Here is a 12,117-nt window from a genome sequence, read left to right as displayed (position 1 = left end):
CTGGACACTGTTTTCTTGTATTTGGTGAGGTTGTCTTACATGAGGCAATGAAGGCTGAGTTCCTAATTTCCTATCCAAAAATACTTCTTTGCTGCAAGCATAACACCATACTCGAAGAGTGGTAAGGTTCACAGTTAGATAATGCTTTGTCTCCTATATCATTTCACAGTAGAGGGAAAAGAGGAACCAAAATTACATATACTTGAAAACAGTTCTTCAAAAGATAACAGAAGATAAACCGCTGGTCTTTGATGAGTAACAATATACTCAAAAGCCAGTTTAGAATACCAAAAAAAAAATTCTTTAGATAAACTTCTAAGGTATAATGAACAGTAACAATATGTAAGCCTACTCTAGAAATTACTCTGCCATTTTCCCCTCACTATTCATTATACAAAAAGATAAATGGAAGAGTATAAGACCTTGCTTTGCAGTCTGCAAATAAATATAACACAAGAAAATAATTAACAATAGCTAGTAACTACTCTAAGAAATCAGAATGGCAAAAGAACACAAATGACATGAGTCAAAGCATAAAACAGCTCTAGCAATATAGAATATATAATCCTGGAAAGATAAAAGTCTAGCCTTTCTCAACCAGAGTTCCGCTAGAGAATGAAGCCCTACAAAAAATGATCTAAGTGACTAATTTTTCAATTCTCCCAAGGGTGGTACACAGCAAGTACCATTTTAGATGCACGGAAAGAAGTAAATGATATACAATGATGCCTTTGAGTTTGGGTATTCAGGCTTAATTAATTCTCTAGAGGAAGCCTGGTTGAGAACAGTTGATGCTGTAGAGGTATCAATGTGCACCTTAAAACACACTCATTCGAGAAACTTGTTTTCTCGAATTTAGAGAAATTTAGAATGGGAGGTCTACATAACACTATAGAAGAGGCATGCCAGAGTTACATGAGAAGTACCAAACAAGCAGAGCAAAGCAGAAAGGTGAGTCCAGTTAGGATGATGTGCAGGAAAAGGCAATATGACATGAGCTGAGACTTAAAGAAGTTAGCCAGGCTATCTCATAAATCTAAGTACCCATTCTCTCTCGGGCTTCAACCTCCTAATATGCCAGCTATCACCTCCAAATATCTGGAGATGTCTGGATGTACACTTTTTTTTTTTTTTTTAAGATGGAGTTTCGTTCTTGTTGCCCAGGCTGGAGTACAATGGTACAATCTTGGCTCACTGTAACCTCCGCCTCCCAGGTTCAAACAATTCTCCTGCCTCAGCCTCCCGAGTAGCTGGGATTACAGGTGTCTGCCACCATACTCAGCTATTTTTTTTGAATTTTTAATAGAGACGGAGTTTCGCCATATTGGCCAGGCTGGTCTCGAACTCCTGACCTCAGGTGATCTGCCTGCCTCAGCCTTCCAAAGTGCTGGGATTACAGGTGTGAGCCACTGCGCCCGGCCGGATGTATGCTTTTGAAATCAGTGCTTTCTTAATCACAACCTCATTTTAACGTTCATCCTCCTAGCAATTCCCTTCCCTACCTTTCACAGAGAATGTAAGTGAAGTTTTAACTTAGAGCGCAAACTTGAATTAATAATGTTATACTGGCCTTCCCTTTCCTTCAGGTACTTTTTTAACAAGTCTTCCATTAAATTTTTTATATACATACCTGAGAATGTATGGTGCTGTGATCTACTTGTGATTCACCACAGCCAACATATGAACATCTATTCTATAAATAATTATATAGGAAGAAAAATAAGATACTTTATAATATACATGTAAATTTATAACAGCATTACAATTATATTTACAATTAAGTTTGGATTAGCTGTTTTAAACTCAATGAGTAAATGACTTTCCAGTCATAAAATTTAACCAAATGTTTCCAGGCACAAAACAAAACCAGAAGATATATTTCTAAGCTAAAAGCTATGTCATTTCTAATAAAAGGCAAGCATAAAATACCTGAGTGATTTACTAAAAACTGCAAAAGCACTATAAATTAAGATCTTTCCAAAGTTTATTTTTTGTAATCAATAATGACCTTTTAAAAGCAAGTTTAATTTACAAAAATCACTTTAAGTGTCAAAAATTTTCTGGTTATGATTATTCAGATCCAAATTTATTATTATCATAGCAATCTTTTCAGGAAAAAACAGTACACACCTCCAGGCATGCCCAAAGATTCGGTCCTCGGACTTTACAATCCTGACAAGTACCCTATAAAAAGAAATAAAAAAGACAACATTGGTTATATTGACACAAACACATACAATTCACTAATGCACTGACATCATACATATTTTTAAAACATGGCTCATAGAGTATTATAACAATTTATGAAAACTACATATTCAAGAGAAAAGTGAAGTTTTTCAAGGAAGAAAAAAACCTGTTTCTTACATGAGATTTTTGTATCAAATCTTCTTTTGTTATTTCACCAACTGAATCCAAATGTGGACAATGATTTCGAAAAGCTGACATTTTGTTAGGAATTTTTTCCTGTTTCCCAAGACTTTCAAAATGAGGTAACACCTATAGGAAACGTAACACACACACAAAAATTAATAAGTGAATGCTTATAATGCCTGCAAAGATTCCAAAAAAATAAAAAAATAAAAATGCTAACACATTAAAAACGATTAAAAGATAACATAAGAATGATATGTTCATAAGTTTGCCCTGTAAAAGTGTATTCTCAAACATAGATGAGTTTTCAGAATTGAAGTTAATTTGAACACTGGAAATTTCTCTACTACATAAACATTTTATTAAAATTGACATCTATAAATAAATGTAAGTTTGTTTTTCCATGACTTTTACTGCTTTTCCACTCTCATTTCACTTTTTATAGATAAAAGGGGGGAATATTCACGTTATTCAATTGTGAAGCATTTTTATCCTTTTTCTAAAAAAAAAAAAAAAAACTAATCCTTAGGCTGGACTACCAGTTGAAAAAAAAAAAAAAACTTCAAGTAGAAAGCTTCATTTTTCTACTAATAGGACCCCCTACTGATGGCATAAATTAAATCATCTGGTATCCTGGCCTTATACCAGGATAGGCATTAAATTACATCAGGGTTTCTCAATCCCGGCACTACTGACACTTACGGTCAGATAATTCTTTGCTGTGAGGTATTGTCCTGTGCATTGCAGGTTATTTGGCAACATTCTCGCTTCTATCCACAAGAGACAGACCAGCCCTGCCACCACTCTGAGCTCTGATCACCAGCGTCTCTAGACAGTAACAAATTATAGCCTCTGGGGAACAAAATCTCTCCAGGTTTGAGAACCCCATTTTCATGATCTTTATAACCCCTGAAGTAGGTGCCATTATTAGCTTCATTTGCATATAAGGCTAAGAGATGCAAACTTTACTGATTCCACAGCGTTTGATTCAAGTAAAGTGAGTGATTTCCAAACAAAGGTCTCAAGTCTAATTCGGTATTTCTAGATCTTTTGGTTGTATCTTTTCACTAACAGCGTTTTTCAAGCTCTTAATTCAACTTTGAGGTTTGAGAACACTTTCCCAAAAAAAGTTAAGAATTTGCTAGGACAGAACAAAACAGTTTAAAAGTCTGAACTTCAGAAACATTGTAAATTTAATTTCTTTTGTGGTTTATAAGTTATTCAATAAACCATGCAGGTCTATGTAATACTTTACAACTACATACAACCCCTTTGTTACCCTATAGCTTATATAAGAGTGTCTGTCTGCCTTTTATTTATTTATTTATTTATTTATTTATCTATCTATCTTTGAGACAGAGTTTCACTCTTGTTACCCAGGCTGGAGTGCAATGGCGTGATCTCAGCTCACCGCAAACTTCACCTCCCAGGTTCAAGTGATTCTCCTGCCTCAGCCTCCCAAGTAGCTAGAATTACAGGCATGCGCCACCACACCCGACTAATTTTTTTGTACTTTTAGTAGAGATGGGCTTTCTCCATGTTGGTCAGGCTGATCTCGAACTCCTGAGCTCAGGTGATCTGCCTGCCTCAGCCTCCCAAAGTCCTGGGATTACAAGTGTGAGCCACTGCGCCTGGCCTCTGTCTGCCTTTTAAACCCATTGCAATAAATTTGCAGAAATATTAACACATTAGTAAATATGTTTTTTAATTACACTTTAAGTTCTAGGGTACATGTGCACAACATGCAGGTTTGTGTAAATACCTTTTTTTAAGTTAAAAAAAAGTTGAACAAAATCAAATCAAATAATTCACTATTACACTGCAATGCACAAAATTCACCAGGAACTACTCTTAGGGTTAATAGTGCAAACATTTCTTTTTTCTTTTGAGACAGGGCCTCATTCTGTCACTCACACTGTAGTACAACAGGGCAAACACAACTCACTGCAGCCTCCTCATCCTGGTCTCAAACCATCCTCTTGTCTCAGCCTCCCGTGTAGCTACAACTACAGGTGCATGCCATGTGATTAGATTACCCCAACCCAGAGAAAAAACCACAGAAAAGGATAGGGTAAAACAATTCTTAAAGCCTTTAAGGGTTGTTTGTATTCTCATCAGCCACAGTTGAAAGACACCATAATAGAGGAAATAAAGTACTCAGAAAGGCACTGCCTCAATAATGGGAAGAAATTATCCTTAATCTAAAGGCTATTTTGGTTCTGCCTTTAAAAACTTCAAAAAGGGCCAGGCGCAGTGGCTCACCCTGTAATCCCAACACTTTGGGAGGCCAGGTGGGCAGATCACGAGGTCAGGAGATCGAGAACATCCTGGCCAAGGAAACCCCATCTCTACTAAAAATATAAACATCAGCTAGGCGTGGTGGTGTGCACCTGTAGTCCCAGCTACTCAGGAGGCTGAGACAGGAGAATTGCTTGAACCCAGGAGGCGGAGGTTGCAGTGAGCCGAGATCACGCCACTGCAATCCAGACTGGGGACAGAGCAAGACTATCTCAAAAAAAAAAAAAAAAAAAGAAAAGAAAAAAAGAAAAAAAAGTTCAAAAAGAAGTCTTAAAAGGATCAAACTGTTCTGAAGGAACTGTGTTCAGAACAAAGCTTAAGGACATTTAAAGGAATGAAAAAATTCAGTACCCAACAAGGTGAAAATCACAATGACTGGCATCCAATAAAAAATGACAGGCTATCTAAGAAGGAAAATCTGACCCACAGTGAAGAGAAAAAGAAGAAACCAAGAAATAGGACCGATGACAGAACAAAGATAGAATAAATCTTAATCTTAAAAATTAAATCAGAACATCAGTGATATGGGGGAAAATGTTCAAATTTGATGAAAACTAGAGCCCTATTTAAACTCAGCACAAAACACACAAACTACACCATGCACATCAAAAACGAATTGCTTAAAACTAGTAATAAGGCCGGGCGCGGTGGCTCAAGCCTGTAATCCCAGCACTTTGGGAGGCCGAGACAGGCGGATCACGAGGTCAGGAGTTCGAGACCATCCTGGCTAACATGGTGAAACCCCGTCTCTACTAAAAAATACAAAAAAAACTAGCCGGGCGAGGTGGCGGGCGCCTGTAGTCCCGGCTACTTGGGAGGCTGAGGCAGGAGAATGGCGTAAAAACCCGGGAGGCAGAGCTTGCAGTGAGCTGAGATCCGGCCACTGCACTCCAGCCTGGGCGACACAGCGAGACTCCGTCTCAAAAAAAAAAAAAAAACTAGTAATAAAAAGAAAATCTTGGCCAGGCGTGGTGGCTCAAGACTGTAATCCCAGCACTTTGGGAGGCCGAGACGGGCGGATCACGAGGTCAGGAGATCGAGACCATCCTGGCTAACCCGGTGAAACCTCGTCTCCACTAAAAAAATACAAAAAACTAGCCGGGCGAGATGGCGGGCGCCTGTAGTCCCAGCTACTGGGGAGGCTGAGGCAGGAGAATGGCGTAAACCCGGGAGGCGGAGCTTGCAGTGAGCTGAGATCCGGCCACTGCACTCCAGCCTGGGCCACAGAGCCAGACTCTGTCTCAAAAAAAAAAAAAGAAAATCTTAAAAAGTAGCCAACAGGCTAGGTACAGTAGCTAATGCCTATAATCCCACCACTTAGGGAGGCCAAGGTAGGAGGATTCCTTGAGCTCAAGAGTTAGAGACCAGCCTGGGCAACATAGTGAGACCTCGTCTCTACTAAAAATTTAAAAAAATCATCCAGGCATGGCGGCACGTGCCTATAGTCCCAGCTACCCATGAGGCTGAGGTGGGAGGATCACCTGAGCCCAGGAGATGGTGGCTACAGTGAGCTGTGATCACACCACTGCATTTCAGGCCGAGTGACACAGCAAGACCCTGTGTCAAAAACAAAAACAAATTTGGAATAAGTGCGACGTGGTGCTGTGAAGAATGTATATTCTGTTGATTTGGGGTGGAAAGTTCTGTAGATGTCTATTAGGTCCACTTGGTGCAGAGCTGAGTTCAAGTCCTGGATATCCTTGTAAACTTTCCGCTCGTTGATCTGTCTAATGTTGACAGTGGGGTGTTAAAGTCTCCAATTATTAGTGTGTGGGAGTCTAACTCTCTTTGGAGGTCTCTAAGGACTTGCTTTATGAATGTGGATGCTCCTGTATTGGCTGCATATATATATAGGATAGTTAGCTCTTCTTGTTGAATTGATCCCTTCAACATTATGTAATGACCATCTTTGTCCCTTTTGATCTTTGTTGGTTTAAAGTCTGTTTTATCAGAGACTAGGATTGCAACCCCTGCTTTTTCTATTGTTTTCCATTTGCTTGGTAGATATTCCTCCATCCCTTTATTTTGAGCCTATGTGTGTGTCTGCACATGAGATGGGACTCCTGAATACAGCACACTGATGGGTCTTAACTTCTTATCCAATTCGCCAGTCTTTTAACTGGGGCATTTAGCCCATTTACACTTAAGGTTAATATTATTATGTGTGAATCTGATCCTGTCATTATGCTATTAGCTGGTTATTTTGTTCATTAGTTGATGCAGTTTCTTCCTAGCATCGATGGTTTTCACATTTTGGCATGTTACTGCAGTGGCTGGTACCAGTTGTTCCTTTCCATGTTTAGTGCTTCCTTCAGGAGCTCTTGTAAGCAAAATTGACCACATAGTTGGAAGTAAAGCACTCCTCAGCAAATGTAAAGGACAGAAATTATAACAAACTGTCTCTTAGACCACAGTGCAATCAAATTAGAACTCAGGATGAAGAAACTCACTCAAAACCACACAATTACATGGAAATTGAACGACTTGCTCCTGAATGACTATTGGGTAAATAACGAAATGAAGGCACAAATAAAGATGTTCTTTGAAACCAATGAGAACAAAGACATAACATACCAGAATCTCCGGGACACATTTAAGCAGTGTGCAGAGGGAAATTTATAGCACTAAATGCCCACAAGAGAAAGCAGAAAAGATCTAAAATTGACACCCTAACACCACAATTTAAAGAACAAGAGAAGAAACAGCAAACACAGTCAAAAGCTAGCAGAAGGCAAGAAATAACTAAGATCAGAGCAGAACTGAAGGAAATAGACACACAAAAAACCCTTCAAAAAATCAATGAATCCAGGAGCTGTTTTTTTGAAAAGATCAACAAAATTGATAGACTGCTAGCAAGACTAATAAACAAGAAAAGAGAGAAGAATCAAACAGACGCAATAAAAAATGATAAAGGGGATATTGCCACCGATCCACAGAAATACAAACTACCAGCAGAGAATACTATAAACACCTCTATGCAAATAAACTAGAAAATCTAGAAGAAATGGATAAACTCCTGGACACACACACTCTCCCAAGACTAAACCAGGAAGAAGTTGAATCCCTGATTAGACCAATAACAGGCTCTGAAATTGAGGCAATAATTAATAGCCTACCAACCAAAAATTGTCCAGGACCAGACAGATTCACAGCCGAATTCTACCAGAGGTACAAAGAGGAGCTGGTACCATTCCTTCTGAAATTATTCCAATTAATAGAAAAAGAGGGAACCCTCCCTAACTCACTTTACGAGGCCAACATCATTCTGATACCAAAGCCTGGTAGAAACACAACAAAAAAAGAGAATTTTAGACCCATATCCCTGATGAACATCAATGCAAAAAACCTCAATAAAATACTGGCAAACCGAATCCAGCAGCACATCAAAAAGCTTATCCACCATGATCAAGTGGGCTTCATCCCTGGGATGCAAGGCTGGTTCAACACATGCAAATCAATAAACATAATCTGTCACATAAACAGAACTAAAGACAAAAACCACGATTATCGCAATAGATGCAGAAAAGACCTTCGACAAAATTCCGCAGGCCTTCATGCTAAAAACGCTCAATAAATTCGGTATTGATAGGACATATCTCAAAATAAGAAGAGCCATTTATGACAAACCCACAGTCAATATTATACTGAATGGGCAAAAACTGGAAGCATTCCTTTTGAAAACTGGCACAAGACAGGGATGCCCTCTCTCACCACTCCTATTCAACTCAGTATTGGAAGTTCTGGCCAGTGCAATCAGGCAGGAGAAAGAAATAAAGGGTATTCAATTATGAATTGAGGAAGCCAAATCGTCCCTGTTTACAGATGACATGACTGTATATTTAGAAAACCCCATCGTCTCAGCCCAAAATCTCCTTAAGCTGATAAGCAACTTCAGCAAAGTCTCAGGATACAAAATCAATGTGCAAAAATCACAAGCATTCCTATACACCAATAACAGACAGAGAGCCAAATCATGAGTGAACTCCCATTCACAATTGCTTCAAAGAGAATAAAATGCCTAGGAATCCAACTTACAAGGGATGTGAAGGACCTCTTCATCAAGGAGAACTACAAACCACTGCTCAATGAAGTAAAAGAGGACACAAACAAATGGAAGAACATTCCATGCTCATGGATAGGAAGAATCAATATTGTGAAAACGGCCATACTACCCAAGGTAATTTATAGATTCAATGCCATCCCCATCAAGCTACCAATGACTTTCTTCACAGAATTGGAAAAAACTAAAGTTCATATGGAACCAAAAAAGAGCCTGCATTGCCAAGACAATCCTAAGAAAAAAGAGCAAAGCTAGAGGCATCATGCTGACTTCAAATTACACTACAAGGCTACAGTAACCAAAACAGAGATATAGACCAATGGAACAGAACAGAGTCCTCAGAAATAATACCACACATCTACAACCATCTGATCTTTGACAAACCTGACAAAAACAAGAAATGGGGAAATGATTCCCTATTTAAAAAATGGTACTAGGAAAACTGGCTAGCCATATGTAGAAAGCTAAAACTGGATCCCTTCCTTACACCTTACACAAAAATTAATTCGGCCGGGCGCAGTGGCTCACGCCTGTAATCCCAGCACTTTGGGAGGCTGAGGCAGGGGAATGACGAGGTCAGGAGAACGAGATCATCCTGGCTAACACGGTGAAACCCCGTCTCTACTAAAAATACAAAAACTTAGCCAGGCGCGGTGGCGGGTGCCTGTAGTCCCAGTTACTCAGGAGGCTGAGGCAGGAGAATGGCATGAACCCGGGAGGCGGAGTTTGCAGTGAGCCAAGATCACACCACTGCACTTCAGCCTGGGCGACTGGGCAACAGAGCAAGACTCCATCTCAAAAAAAAACAAAAACAAAAAAAAAAACAAAACAAAAACAACAAAAAATTAATTCAAGATGGATTAAAGACTTAAATGTTAGATATAAAACCATAAAAACCATGGAAGAAAACCTAGGCAATACCATTCAGAATATAGGCATGGGCAAGGACTTCATGACTAAAACACCAAAAGTAACGGCAACAAAAGCCAAAATAGACAAATGGGATCTAATTAAAGAGCTTCTGCACAGCAAAAGAAACTACCATCAGAGTGAACAGGCAACCTACAGAATGGGAGAAAATTTTTGCAATCTACCTATCTGACAAAGGACTAATATTCAGAATCTACAAAGAACTTAAACAAATTTATAAGAAAAAAATCAAACAACCCCATCAAAAAGTGGACAAAGGATATGAACAGACACTTCTCAAAAGAAGACATTTATGGGCCAGGCGTGGTGGCTCACGCCTGTAATCCCAGCACTCTGGGAGGTCGAGGCGGGCGGATCACAAGGTCAGGAGATCGAGACCACCCTGGCTAACACGGTGAAATCCTGTCTCTACTAAAAATACAAAAAATTAGCCGGGCGTGGTGGCAGGCGCCTGTAGTCCCAGCTACTTGGGAGGCTGAGGCAGGAGAACGGTGTGAACCCGGGAGGCGGAGCTTGCAGTGAGCCGAGATCGCGCCACTGCACTCCAGTCTGAGAGACACAGCGAGACTCTGTCTCAAAAAAAAAAAAGAAGAAGACATTTTTGTTTTTGTTTTTGTTTTTTTTTTTGAGACGGAGTCTCGCGCTGTGTCACCCAGGCTGGAGTACAGTGGCGCAATCTCGGCTCACTGCAAGCTCCGCCTCCCAGGTTCACACCATTCTCCTGCCTCAGCCTCCGAGTAGCTGGCACTACAGGCGCCCGCCACCACGCCCGGCTAGTTTTTTGTATTTTTAGTAGAGACGGGGTTTCACCATGTTAGCCAGGGTGGTCTTGATCTCCTGACCTCGTGATCCACCCGCCTCGGCCTCCCAAAGTGCTGGGATTACAGGCTTGAGCCACTGCGCCCGGCCAAGAAGAAGACATTTATACAGCTAACAGACACATGAAAAAATGCTCATCATCATTAGTCGTCAGAGAAATGCAAATCATAACCACAATACCATCTCATACCAGTTAGAATAGCGATCATTAAAAAGTCAGGAAACAACAGGTGCTAGAGAGGATGTGGAGAAATAGGAATGTTTTTACACTGTTGGTGGGACTGTAAACTAGTTCAACCATTGTGGAAGACAGTGTGGTGATTCCTCACGAATATAGAACTAGAAATACCATTTGACCCAGCAATCCCATTACTGGATATATACCCAAAGGATTATACATCATGCTAAAGACACATGCACATATATGTTTATTGAAGCACTATTCACAATAGCAAAGACTTGGAATCAACCCAAATGTCCATCAATGATAGACTGTATTAAGAAAATGTAGCACATATACACCATGGAATACTATGCAGCCATAAAAAGGGATGAGTTCATGTCCTTCGTAGGGACATGAATAAAGCTGGAAACCATCATTCTGAGCAAACTATCACAAGGACAGAAAAGAGAACACCGCATGTTCTCACTCACAGGTGGGAACTGAACAATGAGAACACTCGGGCACAGGGCAGGGAACATCACACACTGAGACCTGTCGTGGGGTTGGGGGGCAGGGGGAGGGATGGCATTAAGAGAAATACCTACTGTAAATGACAAGTTAATGGGTGCAGCACACCAACATGGCACATGTATACATATGTAACAAACCTGCACGTTGTACACATGTACCCTACAACTTAAAGTATAATTAAAAAATAATAATATAAAAAAAAACACAGCCAACAAAGACCCACAATATTCAGAGGAACAAAGAAGCACAGAGGGCTTCTCACTGGAGATAACACAAGCCAGAAAACACTAGGGCAACATCTTTAAAGTACCAAAAAAACCCTGTTAACGTAGAATACCATACGTGACAAACATCTTACAAAAAAGAAAAGAAAGACCTCTTTAGATATACAAAAGCGGAAAAAATTTATCACTAGCATACCTGCACTATAAAATCTGTACCTTTCAATATTTTTCTATGCTCACATAATCATACAAAAGCACAGACACAAGAAAAAAAAAAAAGCACAGCCTTCTTCAGTCATCATTTCTTCAACAAGCATGTAATCATTTACTTTTCTGAATCCTTATCTTACTCAGGGTGAGGGAGGATTTAATGAACAGCCCTCTATGTCATTTTCATGGATACACAATACTTCATGACGCATGCACTGTGTAGATTATTCAATCAATTCTCCCCTTGATGGACATTCACTTTGTTTCCACATTCTGCCAATAAAAACATCCTTATAAGTCAGGCGTGGTGGCTCACACCAGTAATCCCAGCACTTTGGGAGGCCAAAGTGAGTGGATCACTTGAAGTCAGGAGTTCAAGACCAGCCTGGCCAACACGGTGAAACCTCGTCCCTAGTAAAAACACAAAAATTAGCCAGGCATGATGACACACCTCTGTAATTCCAGATACTTGGGAGGCTGAGGCAGAAGAATCACTTGAATCTGGGAGG

General features: G+C 40.0%; 1 protein-coding gene across 3 annotated transcripts in view; it reads right to left on the bottom strand.

The window, feature by feature from the left end:
* Nucleotides 1-12,117, bottom strand: part of LOC105482678 (ubiquitin specific peptidase 33) — a 71,557-nt gene that overhangs the window by 45,669 nt on the left and 13,771 nt on the right. For 2 of the 3 annotated variants that reach the window (XM_011742896.3, XM_011742897.2), the window contains exons 2-5: nt 2,368-2,499; nt 2,131-2,184; nt 1,631-1,693; nt 1-153 (exon numbers count right to left, since the gene is read on the bottom strand). In XM_011742896.3, coding sequence (XP_011741198.2) covers nt 1-153; nt 1,631-1,693; nt 2,131-2,184; nt 2,368-2,448 — 351 coding nt within the window. In that variant the 5' untranslated portion in view covers nt 2,449-2,499. Of the gene's footprint in view, nt 154-1,630; nt 1,694-2,130; nt 2,185-2,367; nt 2,502-12,117 lie in introns of those variants that run through there. The other variant, XM_011742898.2, reaches the window with a different exon arrangement.

This window comes from Macaca nemestrina, chromosome 1 (genome assembly GCF_043159975.1).
Source record: "Macaca nemestrina isolate mMacNem1 chromosome 1, mMacNem.hap1, whole genome shotgun sequence".
Lineage (NCBI taxonomy): Eukaryota > Metazoa > Chordata > Mammalia > Primates > Cercopithecidae > Macaca > Macaca nemestrina.
Note: the sequence above shows the minus strand (reverse complement) of the source record. Positions and strands in the feature narration are given on the sequence as shown.